The 22,490-nt window shown below is 40.8% G+C and overlaps 1 protein-coding gene across 10 annotated transcripts in view; it reads right to left on the bottom strand.

The window, feature by feature from the left end:
• Positions 1 to 22,490, bottom strand: part of ARHGAP24 (Rho GTPase activating protein 24) — a 361,497-nt gene that overhangs the window by 26,414 nt on the left and 312,593 nt on the right. For all 10 annotated transcript variants that reach the window (XM_073002003.2, XM_073002006.2, XM_073002004.2 and 7 more), the window contains one exon: positions 8,627 to 8,834. In XM_073002003.2, coding sequence (XP_072858104.2) covers positions 8,627 to 8,834 — 208 coding nt within the window. The remainder of the gene's footprint in view (positions 1 to 8,626; positions 8,835 to 22,490) is intronic.

The following is a 22,490-nucleotide window of genomic DNA, read 5'->3' as shown; positions in this document are numbered from 1 at the left end:
TTTCCCCTGTTACACCCCCTTCGGCAGGATGTAACTGTTACTGATCTTGTCCAAACAGTATTAGCTGGGTGCTGTGCCAGCTGGTTGGTGGGGAAGATGCCTTTCTCAATAATGAAGGATTTTTTCCCCTTTGTAGATACATCAATACCGTTTGAAGGGCAGATCCAACCCCTTTGATGTTGTATCGATGGCACTGGCATCAAACACACACATTATTTCAAGACCACCATTTCCACTTGCGCTCTTGTGGCCCATCAGCAGTACATAATATAATTAGACTTATTTATTTCACTTTATATATTTCCAGACTACTGTTAAACATGGAAGCAACAATGTACAGGATGCATGTACACCCCTGCTCCATACCAGCACATTCTGGAATTCAGTCTAACTGTGCGCCCAACCATCAGAAAACCATCTAGAATAATGTTTATTGTGCTTTTTCAATCAGTTTCTTTCAGAGAAAAGCAAACAATAAAAATCCTTCACTGTTACATCTTATGTAGCTGCCTGCTCTCACCAGTCTTTATGATCTGATGTGGCTGCCATTGTATATAATCACTAATGACCTGAAAAACTGTCTGATTCATATCAGCAGTGTGTTCTTGCTTCCAAAACTTTGAGGGGATGACACAATGTAGCAAATACAGACCTAGGTCCAATTGCTACTCTCAACTACAATAGATGCATTGAATCACATGTAAGTCAACATTTATGTAAATCCCATTGATTTAGTGGGCCAGTTCTAACTGAGACTAGCAACTGAATTTAGACCATAGAGTGTTGTATTTGAACTATGTAGGCTTGGTTTAAAATTTTTATTCAGCCAGGAAGCTCACTGGGCAATCAAAGTATCATAGAATAATGGAGACGGAAGGGACCTATAAGGCCATCAAATCCAACCGTCTGCTCAATGCAGGAATCCAAATCAAAGCAGATTTGGCAAATGGTTATCCAATTTTCTCTCGAATGCCTCTAGTGTTGGAGTGCTTGCTACCTCCTGAGATAATAGGTTCCATTGTTGTAGTGTTTTAACAGTTAAGAAGTATTTCCTGAAATTCAGCCTAAATCTGGCTTCCTGTAGCTTGAGCCTATTATTTTGTTTCCTGCAAATTATCTCTCAGCATAATACCTATCTCCTAGTGCTGTTGTGAAAATACAACAAGTTACTGTTATACAGTGGTGCCTCGCATAACAATATTAATTTGTTCCAGCAAAATTGCTGTATAATGAAAACATCGTAAAGCGAAATAAAAAAGCCCATAGAAACACATTAAAACCCGATTAATGCGTTCCTATGGGCTTGAAACTCACAGTCCAGTGAAGATCCTCCATAGCGCGGCTGTTTTCGCTGCCCATGCAGCGAGGAATCCATCCCAGAAAAGAGCGGGGAGCCATTTTTTAAACCCGGCAGCCATTTTGAAACCACCAATCAGCTGTAGGAAAATCGTCATTTTGTGAGAATGGGTTCCCGAAGCAGGGAACCGATCATCGCAAAGTGAAATTCCCCCACAGGAAACATCGTTTTGCGATCGCTTTTGCGATCGCAAAAACTTCGTCGTAATGCGATTTCGTCGCAAAACAGTGCTCGTCTTGCGAGGCACCACTGTACTATGAGAAGCTTGGAGGAAAACTGGGATATAATATGGTTTATATGTTTTTAGGTTGTTGGTTTTTTTTTCTACATTACTGTGTATCAAGCATGAGTGGCATTTCTTTTCCAATTTTTAAAAGTGTCCAGCTTTCTTACACATTGGGCTTTATGATGCCCTGCATCTTTTAACACAATTGGCAACTCCACAGTGAAATCACAGAGGAACATTTTCCAGCTCCTATTCCTTAGATTCCATTAGTTTTGTTGCACTGAAATCACAGAAAGTTGAAGCAATCTTTGCATTTGCATCTGGGTGATCAGTGGGGTTAAATATTAAAAATAATTCCACAGTCCACAAACAGCTCTTGGAAATCAAATAATGTGGTGGCACTGCAGGTTAAACCGCAGAAGCCTCTGTGCTGCGAGGTCAGAAGACTTGCAGTCGTAAGATCGAATCCACACGATGGAGTGACCCCCCCCCCGGTCGCTTGTCCCAGCTCTCGCCAACCTAGCGGTTCGAAAGCATGCAAAATGAAAAATGCGAGTAGATAAATAGGTACCACCATGGTGGGAAGGTAACAGTGTTCCATGTCTAGTCGCACTGGCCACATGACCATGGAAGATTGTCTTCGGACAAATGCTGGCTCTACGGCTTGGAGACGGGGATGAGCACTGCCCCCTAAAGTTAGACATGACTGGACAAATTGTCAAGGGGAACCTTTACATTTACCTTACACACAATTGTTTAAAATACTATCTTAGTGCAGGAAAAGCTCACAGTTTTTGAGTGTTTAAACCAATGGTTCTCAGCCTCAGATCCCCAGATGTTCTTGGACTAAAACTCAGAAGCCTTAACCACCAGCTGTGCTGGGCAGGATTTTTGGGTGTAGCCCAAGAAGATCTGGAGGTTGGGTTGCACCAGTTTAGACAATAATACACAAGATCATGCTAGGTATTAATTCACGTGATATATGCACAGTAATAATACTGTACCCTCTAAATTGGGCAGGTCACTAGAGCTGGCCTGCTTTTAAAATGCTAGACTTTGTTTATCTTTGGAAATTGACCAGAAAAATGTTCACAGATAAATATTAATATCTATCTGTGACAGATAAAATATCTTCCTAGTCTATCATATCTCCCTGATCTTCCAGTAATGGTGGTAAGCAAACAATAATTTACTTTGCAAAAAAATGGGAAAGAAATCCAATTTGGTTTTGCTCATTTAAACATTATTTCAAAAGATCTCCAGTTTTCATTTAATTTTTTTTGTTTATCTGTGTAATCGGGGTTAAAAAGATCATGTGTTCCTAAAGTGTAATCAAAGCTGAATATATAATTTCAATGACTATTCAAACAAAATCATAGCGAGTGAAATGTTTGGGAAGCAGCCATCCAATCTATCATGCGGAGAAAACCCACAGTGGGCTTGTTCTTTGAATAAATACAGTTCTGAACTCCTAAGTTTTGAATGGCTTTCATGAATATGGAAGTTATTAATCATATATTGCAGGTCTGTTCTTGGGAAAGGCACTGTCCCGGTGTGATGTAGTTCTGACAATATCAGATGTATGCACTTAAGAAACTTAGGTTCAAATCTGCAGATGGTGGCACATGGTGTGATCTTAATCTAGTCAGTTTCTCAGACTCCCTCATTAGTTTCTTAGGAAATCCTTGGCTGAAGTGCGCAGTCAATATGAATCAAGGAGGTTTGTGTTGATAAAGAAATTGGTAGAAATGCCACACTTCCTGATGGACGTGGTCTCTAGGGGGCCAAATGTTCTTTTTATTTCAGTAGTTCTTGCATTGTAATGTTTGTGTATTGACAAAAAGTGAGAAAGAAGGAAGGAAGTGCCCAGTCAAATCTTAAAATAAATTGAAGAGGGGACAAGCCTCTGTCTGTCATCTCCAGGCCCTAACCATCTGTAATATGGAGATGATAATACCAATAGTGTGCAGTCAAGTAGATTCTGACTTATGACAGCCCCTTCCAAGGTTCTCTTAGAATAGAGTACTCAGAAGTGGTTTACCATTTCCTTCTTCTGGGGACACTCTGTTGCTGTGCATCTTGCCCAAGGCTTCACAGGCTGACTTTACGCACAGTCGACAAAGTGGGCATTCAAACTCCGCACCTCTGCAGCCCAGTACCCAACTCACTGAGCCATCAAGCCATCCGGAGACAATAATATTACAAATATGTTTGCAGGATTACTATATAATTGCCTGTGAAGCTCTTGGACAGCCTTAGTCTCTATTTCTGTCTCTTTCTCTCTTTCCAAGTTGGGTGATTCTTATCACGAATCAAGTCAGTTTGCATAAATTATGTCACAGGAAGGAAATGTGCAGGTCATCCATCCCAGTAGCTCTCCATGTTCCACTCCTGGAGTCCAAATAGGCACAAGAAAAAATCCCAAATCATACCATGATACAAAAAACCATTTTTCTCAAAAAGGACATCTATTTTAGTTATTTATTTATTTATTCAATTTTTATCTTGCCCATCTAGACCAAGGGTCTACTCTGGGTGGTTATCTATATGTTTAAAGGCATTATGCATGTATATTGACCACCAATGCTAAGTTGATGGACTGGGAGAACAGGGGAGTAGTAGAAAAAATGAATCTTTCCGCAAAGTTTTTACATGTATCCTAAAGGTGGATGATCCATGCAATGTAGGGTAAGCAACAGATGGCATGTCACAGCTGTAGGAGAACGTGAGGCTTGGGGATGAGTGAATTGTTATAACTTTTTGGAAAAATCCTAATCCTTTTACTCAGTGGGTCCCAACCTTCGGTCCCCAGATGTTCATGGACTAGAACTCCCAAAAGCTTTCGCCACTAGCTGTGCTAGTGCCAGGATTTCTGGACATTGTAGTCCAAGAACATCTGGGGACCCACGGTTGGGAGGCACTGCTCTAATTGAGACAAACAATTAAGACTGAGAACATTCCCCATAGATGGCTCTCTACAGTGTGCCTGAAGACCTATAGTGAAGGAGAACTTATCACACACACCCCTAGATAATTGGTTCTATTCTGAAACTGCTTTTGTTAAACACTTTCTCCCAATGTGCAGTGGAAATCTACATGTCTATAACTAAAACAATTCAGATAATTAGCCCTGCTTTCTGATGCATCGGAGAACAAAGTGTTCCTCTATTCTATCAGAGACTAAGCTTCAGATATTTGAGGAGTGCTGTTGTGATCCCATGTGGGTTTCCTATATCAAGGCTGAAACAGTTTATTCCGTCTTTTGTCATGGAATTTGTAGCCCATATTACCGACCTCCTGCATTGTCCTCCTTTGTACTCTCTGTCCAATATCCTTCTTAGTGCCCAAAATATTCCAGATGAGGCCTAAGGCAGAATAAAGTGGAGCTAGTCCCTTATCAGACTTGTCACTTCAGACAAGAGCATAGATTCCTACCTATTTATGGCTGAGTGTTCCTTTCATAAAATGAGAGATTATAATACTGCCTCATATGACAATGGGGAGGTTTTATTTATTAATGCCTGCAAATTGCTTTGAGACATTGTGATAGATTTGGCTGCAAAGCAAGTGCAGGCAACATTATAATTAACAGTCATAGCTGAGAAGCACACCATCAACTGAGCTGAGAATGGGAGTACCTTAAGCCTGCAGCTCGCCTGGTATGTCAGATTTTCCAGGTTGCTTCTGATTTAGCATGCAAAGTGGCACAATTCATTTGCTCAATTCTCCTGCCAAAATCACGTACAAGGAGCAAAAGAAAGGTCATAACATCTCTCAGGACCCTGGACAGCAGCTATACTCCAGGCTTATTGCTCCACATTAGAACCAATAAACAATCAAGTTGGTCAGGTGGGGTAAGCAGTCAGAGGACATCTTAGTGACAATATGTAGCTTATGAATAAGTGATTTATGCAGTTAGCTTTTCACAAAAACTGCAATCTGATTATGCTGGGCACTGGAAAATTACTTGCTAGTGGCCAGAATCCTATTGTGGATTTATGCCAGGGTATGAATAATGGCATAACCTATGGTGGTATTTTGTTACTAGTTAATAAGTCATTGCTCTCATTCCCAGTCTTGTGCCTGTCTGTGAGTCGCAACTTGTTAATTAGTGACAATTCATTGGGTGAACTTTACACAATTACTTTGATACCAGGGTAAATCCAAAATCGGATTTACAAGGAGCAACAGAATTATTGGAACCTCGGCTTCTCTGAACTTTTTAAAAGTATCCTTGGGGTAAGGGAAGGTTAAGTAGAAGCAGCAGCAGCAATAGCAGTGGCAGCTTTTATTCTATCCAAGTCTTCCTAACTACACGGAGAGTCTCTATACAAGATAGAGGCTTTCCTCTTCAGATAACAGTAAGCTGTGGGATCAACATTGTCCCTCTGTTCAGGTCAACCCCCTTTCTGAACATCTGAATAGAGCTAAACCCCGTGCAGGCATTTCCCTGCATTCAATGAGGGCTAAATAGATGGTCTTGATAGGAACATCCATGTAGACTCATTGTCCTCAATGTATCTCCGCAGAGCTGCCAGTCACTGCAAAGGAATCTGAAGTGTATTCATCTGAATGGGACTGCAGGCCTTCTAGGCTGGGAGTCCAACTTCACCACAGATCATGAACTTGCTTACACGATCCTCAATAGGTATGGAGAGTGAAGTCTAAGTGACTTCCAAGCATGCGGGAAAAGTTGGGGACATAGGATTTGCATGTGTGCCCACTCGCCTACCACCCATTTTGTCCTCCACAGAATCATAGAATCATGAAGTTGGAAGGGGCCTAGGTGGCCATAGAGTCCAACCCCCTGCTCAACGTGTAAATAAAGCTCTATTGTTCCACCACTCCCATAAATTCATCTGTGAAGATTCTACTAACTCTTTCACTCCCTCTTGCCCATTGACTGACAACCCATTTTTGAAATCTGGGGTTGCCATCTCCGATTCTAAGTGATACTACCAGGAAGAAGAGAAGAGGAAGAGGAAGAGGAGGGACTAATGTTTATATGCACTTCTAAAGACCCTTCTGAGACCATCGTAAAAGCATATTTCCAACACTGATTGATTATTATCAGGGGGACAACTTTAGATAAATTGGTTGGAGGATTAGTGCTATCACTGCTTCCTGAAGAATCCTTTCTTCACATGTTGAAAACCTTATATCTTGGCCATATAAACATCACAGCAGTTTAGTTGAAAAGCAGGACATTCCAACATGATCCAGATCTGTGTGAAAGTAATCCCATATCTTGTTCAACTCCCATTAAGAAGCCACAATTAAACCACCTTTAACCCACTCAAGTGAAAATGAAAGGAACCCATAGAAGGACAATAAAATAATAAAGTGCTTAAAAGTAATTTCATTGATGAGCAGAGGCATCTTATAATGTTTCAACATTCTTCTCCCTTCGTGGTACAATTAATGCAATCCAGTGCTCTGCTTTCTTAATGCACAGTTGTGGCTGGAGGGAAATTTGACAGCAAACAACTCACATTTTCTTCTTGTAATAAATTCTCATCATACAAAGAGTTCTTCACTGAGCAGATAACAAAGTCAAGTTCCACTTATTGCCCTTGCCACTCAACCCTTCCAGTTTGTTTGATTTCCCAATATTCTAGTTCCGCTTCTTTGGTATTTCAGGGGCTTCTTTCCATCCAAACCAAGGAAATGTTTGTGTCTGTCTCTCGTACAATAGTAATATACTGCTTTCTTCTAGAAACTCACCAAAAGCCCAATGTTCTTACTGTCTTTTTGCTGCAACTGGTGCCCTCTTGTGGTTTGTTCCCATATTGTTTAGATTTTGTAACACAGCTCTCTTAGCATGCAAATCACACCAGACATGGCATGTGCAAATATCTGCCTTTTTAGAGTGCAGGCTCCAGATTTTTCTAGTTTGCTTTTTCTCCTTCTTAATAAGTGACCCCAACTAATCAAGTATTACAACATAAACAGCTATAGCATCATAATTCCAGATGAGGACAAATAAAAAAAATGGCGATTTGTTTTGATCTGTTATTCGTCAAGGTTAATGGATCAATGAATACAAATATTCTTTGATGAATCAACAAATCGACCGTCTGGATGATCATGTCCAGCCCCTGTCAAGGAAGCACAGTGGGGATTTGACTCCCAAACTCTGGGTTCGCCACTGAGCTATCCAGCAGTTCACAACTACACAAAGATGTTGCATATGGTCCTGAGAAATCACAAAAAAAGGGAGCAAACTATCTGGCGTATTCATAAACATTTGTGAGAGGTTTTGCTTGGCTGCTATATTATCGGGAAAACACAAAGTTATCAAGTCAAATGCCCTTGCTATTTGCCTAAGAAATGTCTCACTATGAAAATGCACAGAAAACGTTGCTGAGTAAGTGCATTATGCCCTCAGGCCTGTAAATGGGGAAGAAGGCTGGACCTACAAAGGCCATTACAGCACACTATTATCTATCCTGTGTGGTCTCATCTTGCTGAACTGCCTTCACTGCAAGGCAGGAAATGCAGCTGCTGAGGCCAGCAGAAAATAGGCCGCCAGAAGCTCAACAGTGGCAATTTCCCCACACCTCACAGGCTCCACTGAATAAATTGCAGTGGCTAAATGTGATTACAACACAAAAGCACTGCAGCAGAGGTGGGAGGGCAAGGCCATTTATTAAAGAAAATCTCTCTCTCTCTCCCTCTCCCTCTCTCTCTCTCTCTCTCTCTCTCTCTCTCTCTCTCTCTCTCTCTCTCACACACACACACACACACACACACACACACACCTTTTGTGTGTATATAATAAATGAAAACTCACAACAGTCCATGGAAGAGCAAGGGACTGGCATTATTTGTATGCCTCTCATATTTGACAGGAAAATAGTCACAAGTCACTTCAGCTGGTGGTCTATACTACCAATTATTGAACTGTGAACATACGTTACTACCCGCCTGCTCGACCAGACCAAGGGTCTGTTGAGTCCAGGGTCACCTTTTAGAAATCCCCATCCAAATGTTTCTGGAAAGCTCGACATCCCGCCATGAAGGAGAAATGTTTGCTACCTTACCTGTCGAACAATGGCTTCTCCCCACAATCGAAGGCATCCTGTAATTCTTTGACGAGGTTCGCCTGGCCGGGGAGTCGGAAAAGCCCTTCCTCCTTCAGTCCGCGCAGCCGAATAAAATCCACGCATTGTTCGACCAACATGGGAGCCAGATGGTTTCCATATCTTTTCTCGTAGCGGATGGTGTCTTCCAGCTTTTGCCCAAAAATCCCTGTTTGTAACAACAGAAGTGGCGGGTGAATTCAAGGGAAGTGCTGTATCCCCAGCTAGAAACATTTGGACATTCCTGATAGTTCCTTTTAATATTGAAAACATACTTCCTCTCTTCATTCCCATGTTCCTTGGCCATGCAGCTGTTTTAAATAACAGATAAATTTATGCAGAGGGAGCGGATGTATTTCCAGAAGTTTTCTGGATATTTAATAATTGGCACTGAGCAAAAATCCGATCACTTCTTCAAATCGCTCCGTCTTTCACTGAAAATTTAACTATCTTAGTTTATATGCAGCATTGTGTTCAAGGAACTTGGAGGTGTATATATGGGAGCATTTAGTTTTAAACTTCCAATAACCCTGTGAGATAAATCAGAGGGAGAAAGGATGGCTGACTGAAGAGCATCCAGTGACCTTTATAACTTCCTGGACTGAGATCACCACTCTTTGTACTACACCTGTGTTTCTAAACCTTTGCTTCTCCAGATATTATAGATTTCAACTCCCTGAATCCCTGACCACTAATGACACTGGCTGGGGCTTCTGGGAAGTGAATCTGGAGGACCAAGAGAATTAACTGCTGGATAGCTCTCGGGTTTAGGTACAGTATTTGGCTGCCCAGCCAGACATTGGAAGTTCCATTTCCCACTGTGTCTCGTTGATGGGGGCTGGATTTGATGGTTCATATAGTCTCTTCCAGCTCTGCAGTTCTAAGATTATGATAATGATGATGATGATTATAGTATATCAGTGCAATGTTATGCCAACATTTTAAGTATTGAGAGACTAATATATTTAGTTATCTTATACACGTTCAGTAGAACATTTTGAACTCAAATGAGTTCTCCTGGGTTTTCATTTTTCCCCCCATTTGTTTCTCACTCAAGCTGCACATGGCATGACTATGGGCAAAAGCAGAATTACGTAGACATGTTTCAAACTATGACCTACTATCACTTCATTTTACAGGACCAGGATAGTTCAACAGTAAGAACGCCGAAAGGTCCTGGCCAGAATCCTGCAGGAATCACAGAGCATAATAAATCTGCAATCATGTCAGTGCTGAGTACAATCCAGCCAGCTATCCAGCAATACTCTCAGAAGGCTTTTAATTGAAATAACAATTAAAAGTCCTGATGGCAATTTTAATTGTATTTTAATTATTTTATCTTTTATTTTAATTGAATTTTAATTGTTGTAAGCTGCTCAGAGACCTTTGGGTAAAGTGGGTGGCATATAAGTTAAATGAAGTGGGTGGCATATAAGTTAAATGAATGAATGAATGAATGAATGAATGAATGAATGAATGAATGAATGAATGAATGAATGAATGAATGAATGGATGGATGGATGAATGAATGAATGAATATGCCTGGGTTGTGCACTTGGTTACTTGCCTGAAGCAGCTGTCAACACATGGAACCCATGTGCACAACTGCACTTATGAAAACAGTATTTGCAAGAGAATTCTGGGCTCTGAAATTATGAAGGAAACTTATTTAATGTGGTGGTTGAGATCCAGCCTACATTAGTTGAACGTATGGTTCCATTTACATTAATGGAGCGGGTTTAGTATGACCTATCTCTTAGATTTAAATAGGAACTAAGGCTACTAACAGTGTGGTTTGGTGGCTAGAGTGAAGGAGTATGACTCTGGAGGACAGGGTTCTCACTGGGGGAGTGGGACTAGTAAAACCACTCCTTGAAAGTCCTGTAGGGGGTCCTAGAAGTTGGGTCCAACTTGACAGCATGTAACAACAAGTCTACTAAACTAAGACTGTGTTCTCATAGGTGCCAGGACACACAACCAGGCACCTCAAAAATATGTCAGCTCTCCTGTTCCAAGGATGATGGGAGAGACCTACTCTCAGAGGGGGAGACCTAACCTGAGAACACACTTCAGGGCCATCACAGAAACCTCCATGGCCGATGCTCCTCTGGTGTAAGCAACTTCTCAGAGTGTTCCCAAACCAGCAATGTATAGACTCATAAAACTGAAAAGGTGGAAGGGACCACAAGGATGAAGGTGTCCACCCTACTTGCTGAAGTAGGAAATTTACAGCTAAGCATCCCTGGCAGGTGGCCATCTAACCTTCTGAGGGAGTTTGTGTGATAGTGAAACAGCTCTTACTATCAAGAACAATGGTAATTGTGTGCTGTCAATTCTGATTCATGGCAGCTTTTTCCACAGTTGCAGAATGCTCAGAAGAGGTTAGCATTCCCTTCTTCTGGATGCACTCTGAGACTATGTAGCTTGTTCATGGTATACAAAAGTTCTTCCTAATGTATAGGCAGTATCAGCTTTCTTGCCTAGAGTTTGTAGATTAATTTCTTCCTTTGAAGCTAATGGGCAGCAATTAATTTTTTAAAAAAACAGAAAAGGCAAATAGAGAGTGAACATTTAATTCATCCCCATTCCCCCCCTCCACCTAGATAAGTCCATTCCTCTGTCCTTCAGTCTTCCGCCTGCAGCTGGTAAGTTTGTCCCACCCGAGTGACATTTTGTACATATTTATCAGACTCAAAAACCTTTGAAACAAAAAGGGCACATTCCCAGGCAAGGATATTAAAGGCTGCAGCTAAATATGGATCCAATAGTTTAAGGAAAATTAAGGTTGATCAGTCTACATCCCAATCCCAAAGAAGGGCAGTGCTAAAGAATGCTCCAACTACTGTACAATTGCACTCATTTCACACGCCAGCGAGGTTATGCTCAAAATCCTACAAGGTAGGTTTCAGCACTTTGTGGACCGAGAACTCCCAGAAGTACAAGCTGGATTTCGAAGGGGCAGAGGAAGTAGAGACCAAATTGCTAACTTGCGCTGGATTATGGAGAAAGCCAGAGAGTTCCAGAAAAACATCTACTTCTGCTTCATTGACTATGCAAAAGCCTTTCACTGTGTGGACCACAGCAAATTATGGAAAGTTCTTAAAGAAATGGGAGTGCCTGACCACCTTATCTATCTCCTGAGAAATCTATATGTGGGACAGGAAGCAACAGTTAGAACTGGATATGGAACAACTGATTGGTTCAAAATTGGGAAAGGAGTACGGCAAGGCTGTATATTGTCCCCCTGCTTATTTAACTTATATGCAGAAAACATCATGAAAATAGGCCGGACTGGAGGAATCCCAAACCAGAATTAAGATTGGCAGAAGAAATATCAGCAACCTCAGACATGCAGATGATACCACTTTGGTGGCAGAAAGTGAGGAGGAATTAAAGAACATGATGTTTTTTCATTTGGCTGAACTCATTTTGTTACCCATAATGTTCAGGTGTTTCAATAAATTATAGGATCATAAACCATGAACCTGCAGTTTGTTCATTTGAAAGCATCAGACGCAATCAAAATATGCATGAAGAAGGTGAAGCAATTATCTTTTTAGTGTCTTGCTGTAATTTTATAATTTGTTAATCTATTTAAAAGCCTGTCTTTAAAAAGTGACACATACTTTTCATTACCAATCAATCAATCAATTACTTATTCAAGATTTCCAGTTCTGATACAGAGGCAGGACTATCACAAATGCATAGATGACATTTCAAGGGCCACATTTAATTTTCCTGGGAATTTTGTTTGGCATTAATTTTTTTTATAGCATATAATGTTTTATTCTTGAATGCAGGGGTGAGAATGAAAATTAAAATAAGCTTTTCAGAGATACTTTAGGACTATGGTTTTCTTAATTTTAAGATTTCAACGTTCAATCCTGAGCAAAATATGAATAACCTTCCTGGGTCCACAGGGACGTGGTGGCACTGTGGGGTAAACTGCAGAAGCCTGTGCTGCAGGGTCAGAAGACCAGCAGTTGTAAGATTGAATCCATGTGACGGAGTGAGCTCCCATCACTTGTCCCAGCTCCCGCCAACCTAGTGGTTCGAAAGCATGCAAATGCAAGTTGATAAATAGGGACCACCTTGGTGGGAAGGTAACAGCATTCCGTGTCTAAGTCGCACTCGCCATGTGACCATGGAAGATTGTCTTCGGACAAAAACGCTGGCTCTATGGCTTGGAAACGGGGATAAGCACCGCCCCCTAGAGTTGAACACGACTGGACAAAAATTGTCAAGGGGTACCTTTACCTACCTTTACCTTTACCTTTCCTGGGTCCACAGAGTTTAGCAGACCTTCCTCTTTCTTAGAACGGCAAAGCTGAGGGGGACCCAATGGATCCTCAAGTCCAACCCTTGTCAAGGAGGCACAGTAGGGAAATCCCAACCTCTGGCTCCACAGTGAGAGATCTAAACTACTGGGCTATCCAGCAGTTATTCCAGTTAGTTAATTAAAAGCTTTTAAAAAAATGCATCGGATTTAAATGCAAAAATAAAATGACACATAAGTGAAGTTGGGTTCTTTCTGAGAGTATGTCTCACTGAATTTCATTTTTGCAGCCCTTTGCTTTCTTTCTTTCTGCTTCTCTTTCAATATCTTTTTTTGCTTAGAGAATCTAAGACACAAGAGCACAGAGTTAAGAGCTGCAGGCTTGTCACCTACCTTACATTCTGCTGAGCATTCATTTGTGCACAGTTTGCTAATTCCTTAGTGAAAGGTACCCTTCCTTTCTCCCCGGTAGGTTGATATTAACAACCGCTTTGACTGTGTTGTATTGTAACCATTTTTTCCCCTTTCATCTCTTTGGCAAGGACTCAAGGACAATCCACTCCATTTTTTTAAAAAAAATACACCTGTTTCTTTCTTTCTTTTACTCCCTTTCTCATAATGTCATTCACCACAACAAAACAAATCCAAAGAACTTGTTAAAACAAAACACTTTTGCTTGGTTAAGCACTCTACCATAGAAACACCCTCCGCTGTGATCCGTCAGGAATATCTTCAGCAGTTTCCACCCTGTGACTTCAATAGCCTCACTGATTTTTAAAAACTGGATAGCTCAGTGAAAGCCAGAGGTTATGAGTTCAGTTCCACACTGTGCATCGCAGAAGAGTCAACTTGTGTGACCTTGGGCAAGTTGTATTGTCCCAGTAGAAGGCAAGAATAAACCACTTCTGAGTATACTTAGAAAACCCATAAAAGGGTTGCCATAAGTCACAGTTGATCCAACAGCACACAATTATTATTATTTACAAAGTAGTACCACTGGTATAAAGATGGAGATGATGATGACAATGACGACATTGATGTTTTAAGCACACCTTTCCTTAAACAAAAACCAAATCCAAGCAACTTCTAAGCAAAATGTACAAAACAATAACAATATAAAATATAAAGCTTAGTCTATCTACTAAAATCATTTCACTTTACCTTTCTGTCAGAAAGGGAATGCCTGCTGAATAGCTATTCCAGAAATCATATCATCATGAATAAAAATGGAAATAAAATCAAGCAGGATATGAATTTACGAGATTATGTTTTTCCCTTCCTATGCTGGGAATTTGCAGTTACTATAATATCCTTATAGAATTTGGTTATCTAACAAACCAAGGAACATACAATAGATCCCTTCATGTAACCAAACTGTGTTAGAATTTTAACCTAAGGGGGAAATAACCTGTTCTTAAATACACCACATAGAAGGAACAAAGACAAGGTATTTCCCTATATTCAAATGTTCCTTAGACATAGTCTAGAGGGGCGGGGTAAAAATCTAATAAATAAATAAATATTAAGTACAGTATGTTCATTTTCTGTGCATGTTTAATGGACAGAAGTTATCAAGTGAATGATATGATTTATTCATCAGAAGTTGCTATTCCCTTATCTTCTGGAAATTCCATCTCTCATCAAGTCTATTAATTAACCTAATGCCTCTTAGAAGACCAGACTGGTACAGCCACATGATTAAGAAAAAATACTGAATACTGACTTATTAACCGAAAACTTTTCTTACTATAAAGGTAGGAATGTTTCTTTACATCTCTCGTTCTGGAGAGATTCTGATTTAATTGTGATTAATCTTCTTACAAATTAGGGGAAATTTCATGTATTTAGCCATTATGTCTGGCTAACAACTTAAAAGTGTCATACTACATTTTCCTGGCAATCCATGGAACAGTTTTCTAAAAGTGTACCCTCATTCAGTACTACCAGTCAAGTAATTCTGGAAACTATGGGGGTCTATGGAGAAAGAAAAAAAACTTAACCACCCAGTCATTTCTATACTGTGCAGGCATAAATTCAAGAGCAGTCGATGCAAATTAGTCAATGACTTGCTATACTTTAATCAATGTTTTGTACCTAGAACCAAAATGGTTAATATGTAGTAAGTGGGCAGTACCAATTCTGATTTAGCTGTTTTTCCCAAATGATTGATCTAGAGCACCAGTTTTCTATAAGGATGTGATTATTTTCAAGATAAGGATTCTCAGTGAGAAAGACAGAAAATATGTTCGAAGTTTCTCTAGCTTCTTGCAGTCTTCCTCTGAAGTACACAACTACAGGATGATGGGTCTAGCCTCTATGAGGCTGGACAGAAGGTCGTATAACAAATTTCCTGGTAAATCATTGTGTAATTTGCAGTAGATTGCTGTCTTGATTTCTACCCACTTCACAACAGCAGCAAGAAAAATGTTTTCCTTTCCACTGTGGATGCGTTTCTGAACATGAAGCCTATCCTAGTGTGTGGCTCATGCGGAGCAGTCCATAATTAGTACCACTCCTTACACCAAAATTTTGCCTTGGGCTCCTTCAGTCTCACTTCAAAGCCACTATTTTGTAGTTGTTACTGACTGGTCATCCTTCTGCATGTGACCTTTTTGTTTCACAATTGCACCTTAAAGAAACAGACTATTTTCCAAATAATTTTTTAGCTTTATTTTAACAACTCTAATTCTCTGTCTGCTCCTTCTCATACTTTTCCCTCAGGACAGAAGCCATGGTTACTTTTAGCGATGGCTTGGTTCCCACAGGAAGCCTCACCTCTTCAGGGTGTATCTAATGGCTCTCTCACATGATGATACTTCGGAGCACAGCTCCCATGGCAATATCTAAACTTAGAACTCCCATTATATAGGTATAAAAAGGAATAAAGCCCAGCCTCTCCTCTTCTTTAGGAGGAGACTTTCAAAATTCCCAGGAAGAACCTATAAGGGCAAGACAATGGCTTGCAACTAACTGTGACTGCTACGAGCTTAGGAGATTGGATTCTTTGCTTACCTAAGCAAGATGAAAGACTGTCGGCTACAAAGCATGGCATTGTTCTCCCAATTCCCCAAGGAAACCACAGTGGCAGACTGACCGTTTCAGAGAGAAACTTATCTCTAAAGGTGAACGCACCATTCATCCCTCAGAAAGGACGCATGAAGGCTTGCCTAGGTCACAGCTCCTTCCTGCAGGATAAATCTTTTACACCGCAGAAACCTTGTCTATTGTTCATTGTGGAGTTGCGTTCGGTAACTCCGCCTTACCATGTGTGCACGTGAGAGGAAAGTGCCAGGTGAACATAAAGGAGTCAGACCAAAGGCCTATTCAGTTCCGCACTCTTCTGAAGCAGACCAAAAGGCTTATCTATCCCAGGGCTTATCTCCTACAGTGGAGATATGAGAAGCCCACAAACAGGATGTGATGCCTATAACACCAACCCACTGAAGTTCTCCCACAATTAGTATTGAAAAATATATTGGATCTTACCTAGATAGTAACAGTGACTACATTATGACTACAGTAGCAATTTGTCCCATTAGGACTGGTAGCATAAAACAGGCACAAAAGTCAACAGTAGGGAAGCCCAACTAATTGTGCTTTTCTTTCTTTCTTTCTTTCTTTCTTTCTTTCTTTCTTTCTTTCTTTCTTTCTTTCTTTCTTTCTTTCTTTCTTTCTTTGTGCGGACTCAACATGACTTACAAAAATATGCTTTAAAATCCATAAATAATTAAAAATACACTAATTAAACTTTGAAACTTGGACATGCAACACACATACACACCCCACAGAACTATGAAACAGATTTTAAAATCCCCCCACACCTCCCCATCTCAATTGCACAAAAATTATATTAAAATTAAAATATAATGGTGCCACATGTTTTTGTCTTGTTTTGTTTTGTTTCTTTTGATTTTGCCTGATATGGATGATCTTTGGTCAATTTACAATTTCTCACTTGAATTTACCGCATGTGAATGTGTGTGTGTGTGTGAGTGAGAGAGAGAGAGAGAGAGACAGAGACAGAGACAGAGAGAGCAAGAATAACCAATATATTATGTAGTTTATACCCTGTCAGCACCATCATAAAACATTACCCTATAATATGTCTCTTGAAAAGGTTTTACAGTTCTTTAGAGGAAATGGTTAGAAGAACATTAGAGATCTATGAGTTAATCAAGTAAAACTTCGGTATGAGTTTTTATATCTTCTTCCGTAGGAAATGTAAAACCCTCTGGGTTTTCCAAAGATATATGACATTCCCGTTCATCCAATAAATGATACCACTGTGTAACTTTCTTTCTACAAGACCAACAGAAGAAAGGAAAACTGGAAGAAATATTAGTGTTAGCACTGTTTCTGTACAGTAGAAGAGAATATATTTTCTTTAGTCTGTACCTCCTTCCTGAACATATTCAGTGTTATCACATGAAAAACAGAGGTCTGAACAACTTCCGTAAGACCATAGTCTTTTCATAACAGAGAACATACAACAACCAACTATGCATGTTCTTAATTTTAGGATTTGAGCCAGTGATTAGTTAAACTGAATTAGACTTCTCAGGCTCTGGATAAACATGTTACTGTTTATTGACTGAAAACAGTTATAGCTGTTTGTTTTCATATTCCAAAAATTAGAACATAACTATGCATCAAGTTCTTTTCTTTTCTTTTTAAATGTAAGAATTGCCAAGAACAAGAAAAACTATAATTGACTCAAATATATATAATAATATATAACTATACAAATTAAACAGATCTATCAGTATAACAGTGCTAACCAGCATGAAAAATAGCCATTAGATTTGTTTTTAAAAAATCAATAGGATCACAGGTTTTGTTTAGAAAAAGCCAAATGACACTGGTTAGTTTTCACTACTTGCTTAAATGGTGGAAAGCGTACTTCATCAAAACAGAAGATACGCATTATTTAAAAAGAGGACAAATGAAGACACAATTCTGTATAAAATTGTACATGCGAATTTATAGATGCAGAATTATAAAAGGTTTTAAACAGACTTGCAGGGTGCCTCCTTCGCATGGAAGTGACTTGGTAAGTAAGGTTGCCTACTGTGATTTCACAGCTTCAAGTTCCTGGTTTCGACAGTTCTTCCAAAAGGGGATTGTTCTCTGGCAGTCCTTCAAACCTAATACAATCTTCCATAAGAGGACACATGACCACCCTACTACATGTAAGCTTGCAAAGAACGGGTCAATTGTACCCCATCTGGGAAAGAATTCCTGAACTGTGGGTCCATTGCTGACCCACAGTTATGCCTGCATCCACTCTGATCCACTGGTGGACCTATGAGAAGGACTTCTCAGGCTACTCGCACAGTGCAGGCAGGCTTATATGGCTGAAAAGATAATGATACTTCCAAAAAGAGGACAAAATATTATTCTCTAGCAACATTTGTAGGAATGTGTGTCCCAAAGAATCTACTGTGGTTCAATTTTCAATTTTGCTTTCCATTTTTAGAGATCCCTGCTTTTAGAGTGATTTCTGATGGACACTATGGATTTCCATCATCTTCTGCAGCCTGTCCTAGGGAGGAACAGGAACACAGTATCTTTCTAGGTCCTTTCCATATGGATACTGAACAACATATACAGTAGCTGTCCTCTGAGTCAGAAACAAGCCAGGTAACAACATTCAGAACATGAATTGAGGGGATATATATATTTTTTTATCTCAGAAGACAAAGGAAGATTATCAACACTTTGAGAACAAATAAACTCTGAATAAAAATACGGATGCAAAACAAGTCATAACATGATTCACCTGAACTGATAGGAAGCATGTGGGACACAAACAAAAGGAAGTGCTTTTTCACGGAAAGCACAATCGATCAGCAGAACTGATTTTCCAAGGTCGTTGCTATGGCCACCAGCATAAATGACTTTTCAAAAAGAAGTGGCAGATACACAGAAGATCGCTGTACTGGTGAATACTAGTCATGCTAGCAAAACTGAATCCCCATTTTTTTTCCAGAGGCAAAGCACTTGTAATTATCAAATAACAGGAAGGGGCACCCCAGGTCTTTGGTCATTGTCGGAAGAGGGTAACGACTTGTATGGAACAGATAAAGGGCAGAAACTGCTGGCTCAGCAGTTTGGTGCAGTTCGTTTCCTGGCTGAACAGCTGGTCTGCAGTCCGGCCCTCTGCCCCCTCCAGCGGGCATCCACTTGGCAACAGCACCCTGCCCCACCTCCTCCAGGTGCTGCTGCTGAGCGGGTGTTGGCTGGAAGGAGTTGGGCACACTTGAACCCCATGGATCAGCTGTTCGACTGGGAAATGAACCATGCTCATCTCTAAGTGCGGAACATCGATCTAGGATAGCAGTTTTTCTATGTAGTCCCAAAGTGGGAAGAGTGAGAAGATGGGAGTGAGAAGATGGCCTGATGACCTGAGGGATGTGCACAGCTGCTGTTAGACGCTGCTGTAGGATAGGGGCCTAGGAATGAGAAGAAATCTTGCCAATATCTGATTTCTGATAAAGAGACACTGATTCAACATGGCTGAAAAAGCTTGTTGAAGATTTTGAAGCCCTCACAAAAAAAATCTTCCTTGCAGCATGAGAACAAGACACCAGATACTTTCCTCTCTCTTTCGCCGTGGTCCTGGCAATTTGTGCAAATGCCTCCAGCTTTCCCCACCCATTTCCAAAGTTCAGCATATACATGCACACTGCAAGCCCAAAAGGACAAGCCGGTGGCTCACAAACTCATTTAATGTTTCTGTTTTTTTCTAAAAAGCCTGTATAAAGGTGAGACAGCAGTTATGACAGTTTTCAGTTTCATGCAACTGTGCAAAATTTAGTCGCATATGCATGCATGTTTTCTCTAAAACAAACAACAGCAACTGTCTTGCTGATTTGTGTGTGTGTGTGTGGGGGGGCTTCTTTGGAAATGCACCGCTAACCACTGCTGCAAAACATGTATCCAGGTTCAGGGATGAATTCAGGAATACACCTAAGCTGTCAACCTGAGTTTTCAGGGCTTGTGTAGCCCCAACCAGAACAGGTTGAATCCCTATTCCCTGATCTTCCTTTCAAGTGATCAGAAGCACCTCCATCTTCTCTGGATAGTTTTCTCACCTTCACCCACCCCGTTACTGACACTGGTTTAGACACTAAACTACTGCTGTGGGATTGGATGGAAGCAGAAGGAAAGAAGGTTGTCATCTGTTTCATGTTAGCACAGAATGCCTGTTGCCTCATATATATGTTAAATAGCACAAACAGAACCCTGAAGCACTTCACAGGGCAAGAGGGTGTTAAGACTCTACCTTCTGATCTTTCCTCTCTAGGAGAGACCAGAAAAGGGAGAGACTTGCAAAACTGAGTTTCCAAGTCCCATTCCAAAGAGACCCAGAAGAATACCATTGTTGATGGAATTAAAAACCACTGGAAGATCCAGTAGAACTGATGGGGACACACTCTCCTCTTCAGTCCCTAAAACAGATTGTTCACCAAGGCATCTAAAACTCTCTCCCATGACCACAACTGAAACCAGAATAAAACGGATCTAAATAATCTGTCTCAGCCAGGAATTTCTAGAGCTGAAAAACTACCATTCACTCCAGAACCTTACTCAAGAATGGAATATTTAAGACTAACCCGTAACGTACATTGGGGTTCAGGGAATACTTTCCCAACAATGATCTTCTTATTATCTCTTTTGAGCAGGCTGGAGGCCTGTCTTGTCCTTAGAAGGACAATCTCCACTCCTCTTACCCACTCAGCCAGTCCCCAACTGAGCTGCTTTTAGGAACCAGGAAGGGCAGCAGTGCAGCATACTCAAAACGAAACATATCCATTCATAAGGAAAAGCAGGAGACACAGTTACATCCACAGGAACTGCAGTGCCAACTACAGAATCCATGTCGGAGTGGATACAAGTCAATTCTACAGAGCTGTCTGTCAAGTGGTCCATGTTCACTTCTTGCTGGTCTTCAGTTTAATAAGCCCTAAATTTCTCAAAACAACTGTTCAGATGCAATGCTAGCTGAAAAGAATTGCTTCTTCACTGGCACAGAATAGGCTTCTAGCCCATGGTCAGGTCAACCTGCTCCAAATTCTTCATTATTTTCTCTCTGTTCTCCTTCCCATTTGCTTTTTCTGCCACTTGTTCCCTGGGGGCAAATGTGACTCAATGATTTGGGATGCAATGATTAGCAGCATTTGTGTTCAGTCCAATAGCTACTTCCTCATTCTAGAGGTCAACTAAGACTTCAACAGGATCACCTGACAACATGCTAGGCAATTTACCCATGGGGCATCAAATAACCATTCAGATCCATCATCTTCCTGGGATGGAGCATTTCATTCTGATTCCCACCCCTGGAGGGACTCTGAGTTCCAGTGAATCTAAAACCCACCACGTAATGATTCGACCATGACAACAGAACTACATAGAATTGTTCTACACCTTGCTGAGCACAGAAGCCTAGATCCACAGTGTGCCCTGCAAGATAAATGGAGCAAGATACCACTTAACCTATGGTTGTCATTGAAGACATAACACTCTTGACAAGGCTGTCCTAACATGGGTGTCGAAGTCCCCAGCAGAGTAAAAAAGCCAACTCAATCAGCTCACGGAAGGAGATTGTTGTGCAGTAGGGTGGGTGATATACCAACAGAATCCCAGTTCCTTCCCAGGCAGACCCATGCTCAAATGCATTGAACTATGGGATGTGATACCTATGAGGTAGACAGAATCACAGTAGACCACTGCAACTCCATATCTCCACCCTCCAGGTCTCAACTGCTGCTGTACAGAGAATCCAGGGGGCAGAGCAGAAAGACCATTATCCCCCATTTCAGATTCATCCAGCCAAATCTCTGTAATACAGACTCACAGACGAAGCCATAAAAGTAGCATGGTAATCAACGTTTTAGGCTCTGAAACAAATGGCCAACCTTAAAGTCAAGGCATTTTCTTCTCTTCATAGTTTTCAACTTACATTGAGCATTCTGAGTCTGATAGGGTGTCCACATTTAGTTTATTAAATCAATTTTACCATTAAGTGGAATTAATTATGGTTTGGTCCTCTTTGATGGAGGTGATCTCAGGAGCAGTTGAGTACTGAAGGGGATGGATGCATCGATTCTGCTCTTGACCTTCCACTTGTACAAAGACATGGAAGAAACCCCCAAGGGTTCTTCTGCTGCTCTCATTCCCTACCAACAGCTTCCAGAACAGAAAGTCATTGCATGTCAAACTATGCAGGGGTGGAGAAAACAGCTGACTGTCTCATTTCCTTATGAAAAGTCTGGAGCAGTGATATTAAAAAGCAGGGGCAAGCGCAGAGGCCTTGGTCTGCAAATTAATCAGTTAATCTTTTTCCCAGGTTCTGAACATTCCAGGAATAGTTACGACTGGAGCGTAACAGAAGCCGAGAGCAGGCCAGATGTGAGACCACAGCACAAGCTGTTCTTGACATGGGTACGTTCACAGTGGCTCTCATACTAGTGGCCAGGTGATGGTAGGTAACTGTCCAACAGCTGGGCAGAGAGCTCACCGACACTGTTATGACTTCCGTTCAGCTGG

Source organism: Pogona vitticeps, chromosome 5 (genome assembly GCF_051106095.1).
Source record: "Pogona vitticeps strain Pit_001003342236 chromosome 5, PviZW2.1, whole genome shotgun sequence".
NCBI lineage: Eukaryota > Metazoa > Chordata > Lepidosauria > Squamata > Agamidae > Pogona > Pogona vitticeps.
Note: the sequence above shows the minus strand (reverse complement) of the source record. Positions and strands in the feature narration are given on the sequence as shown.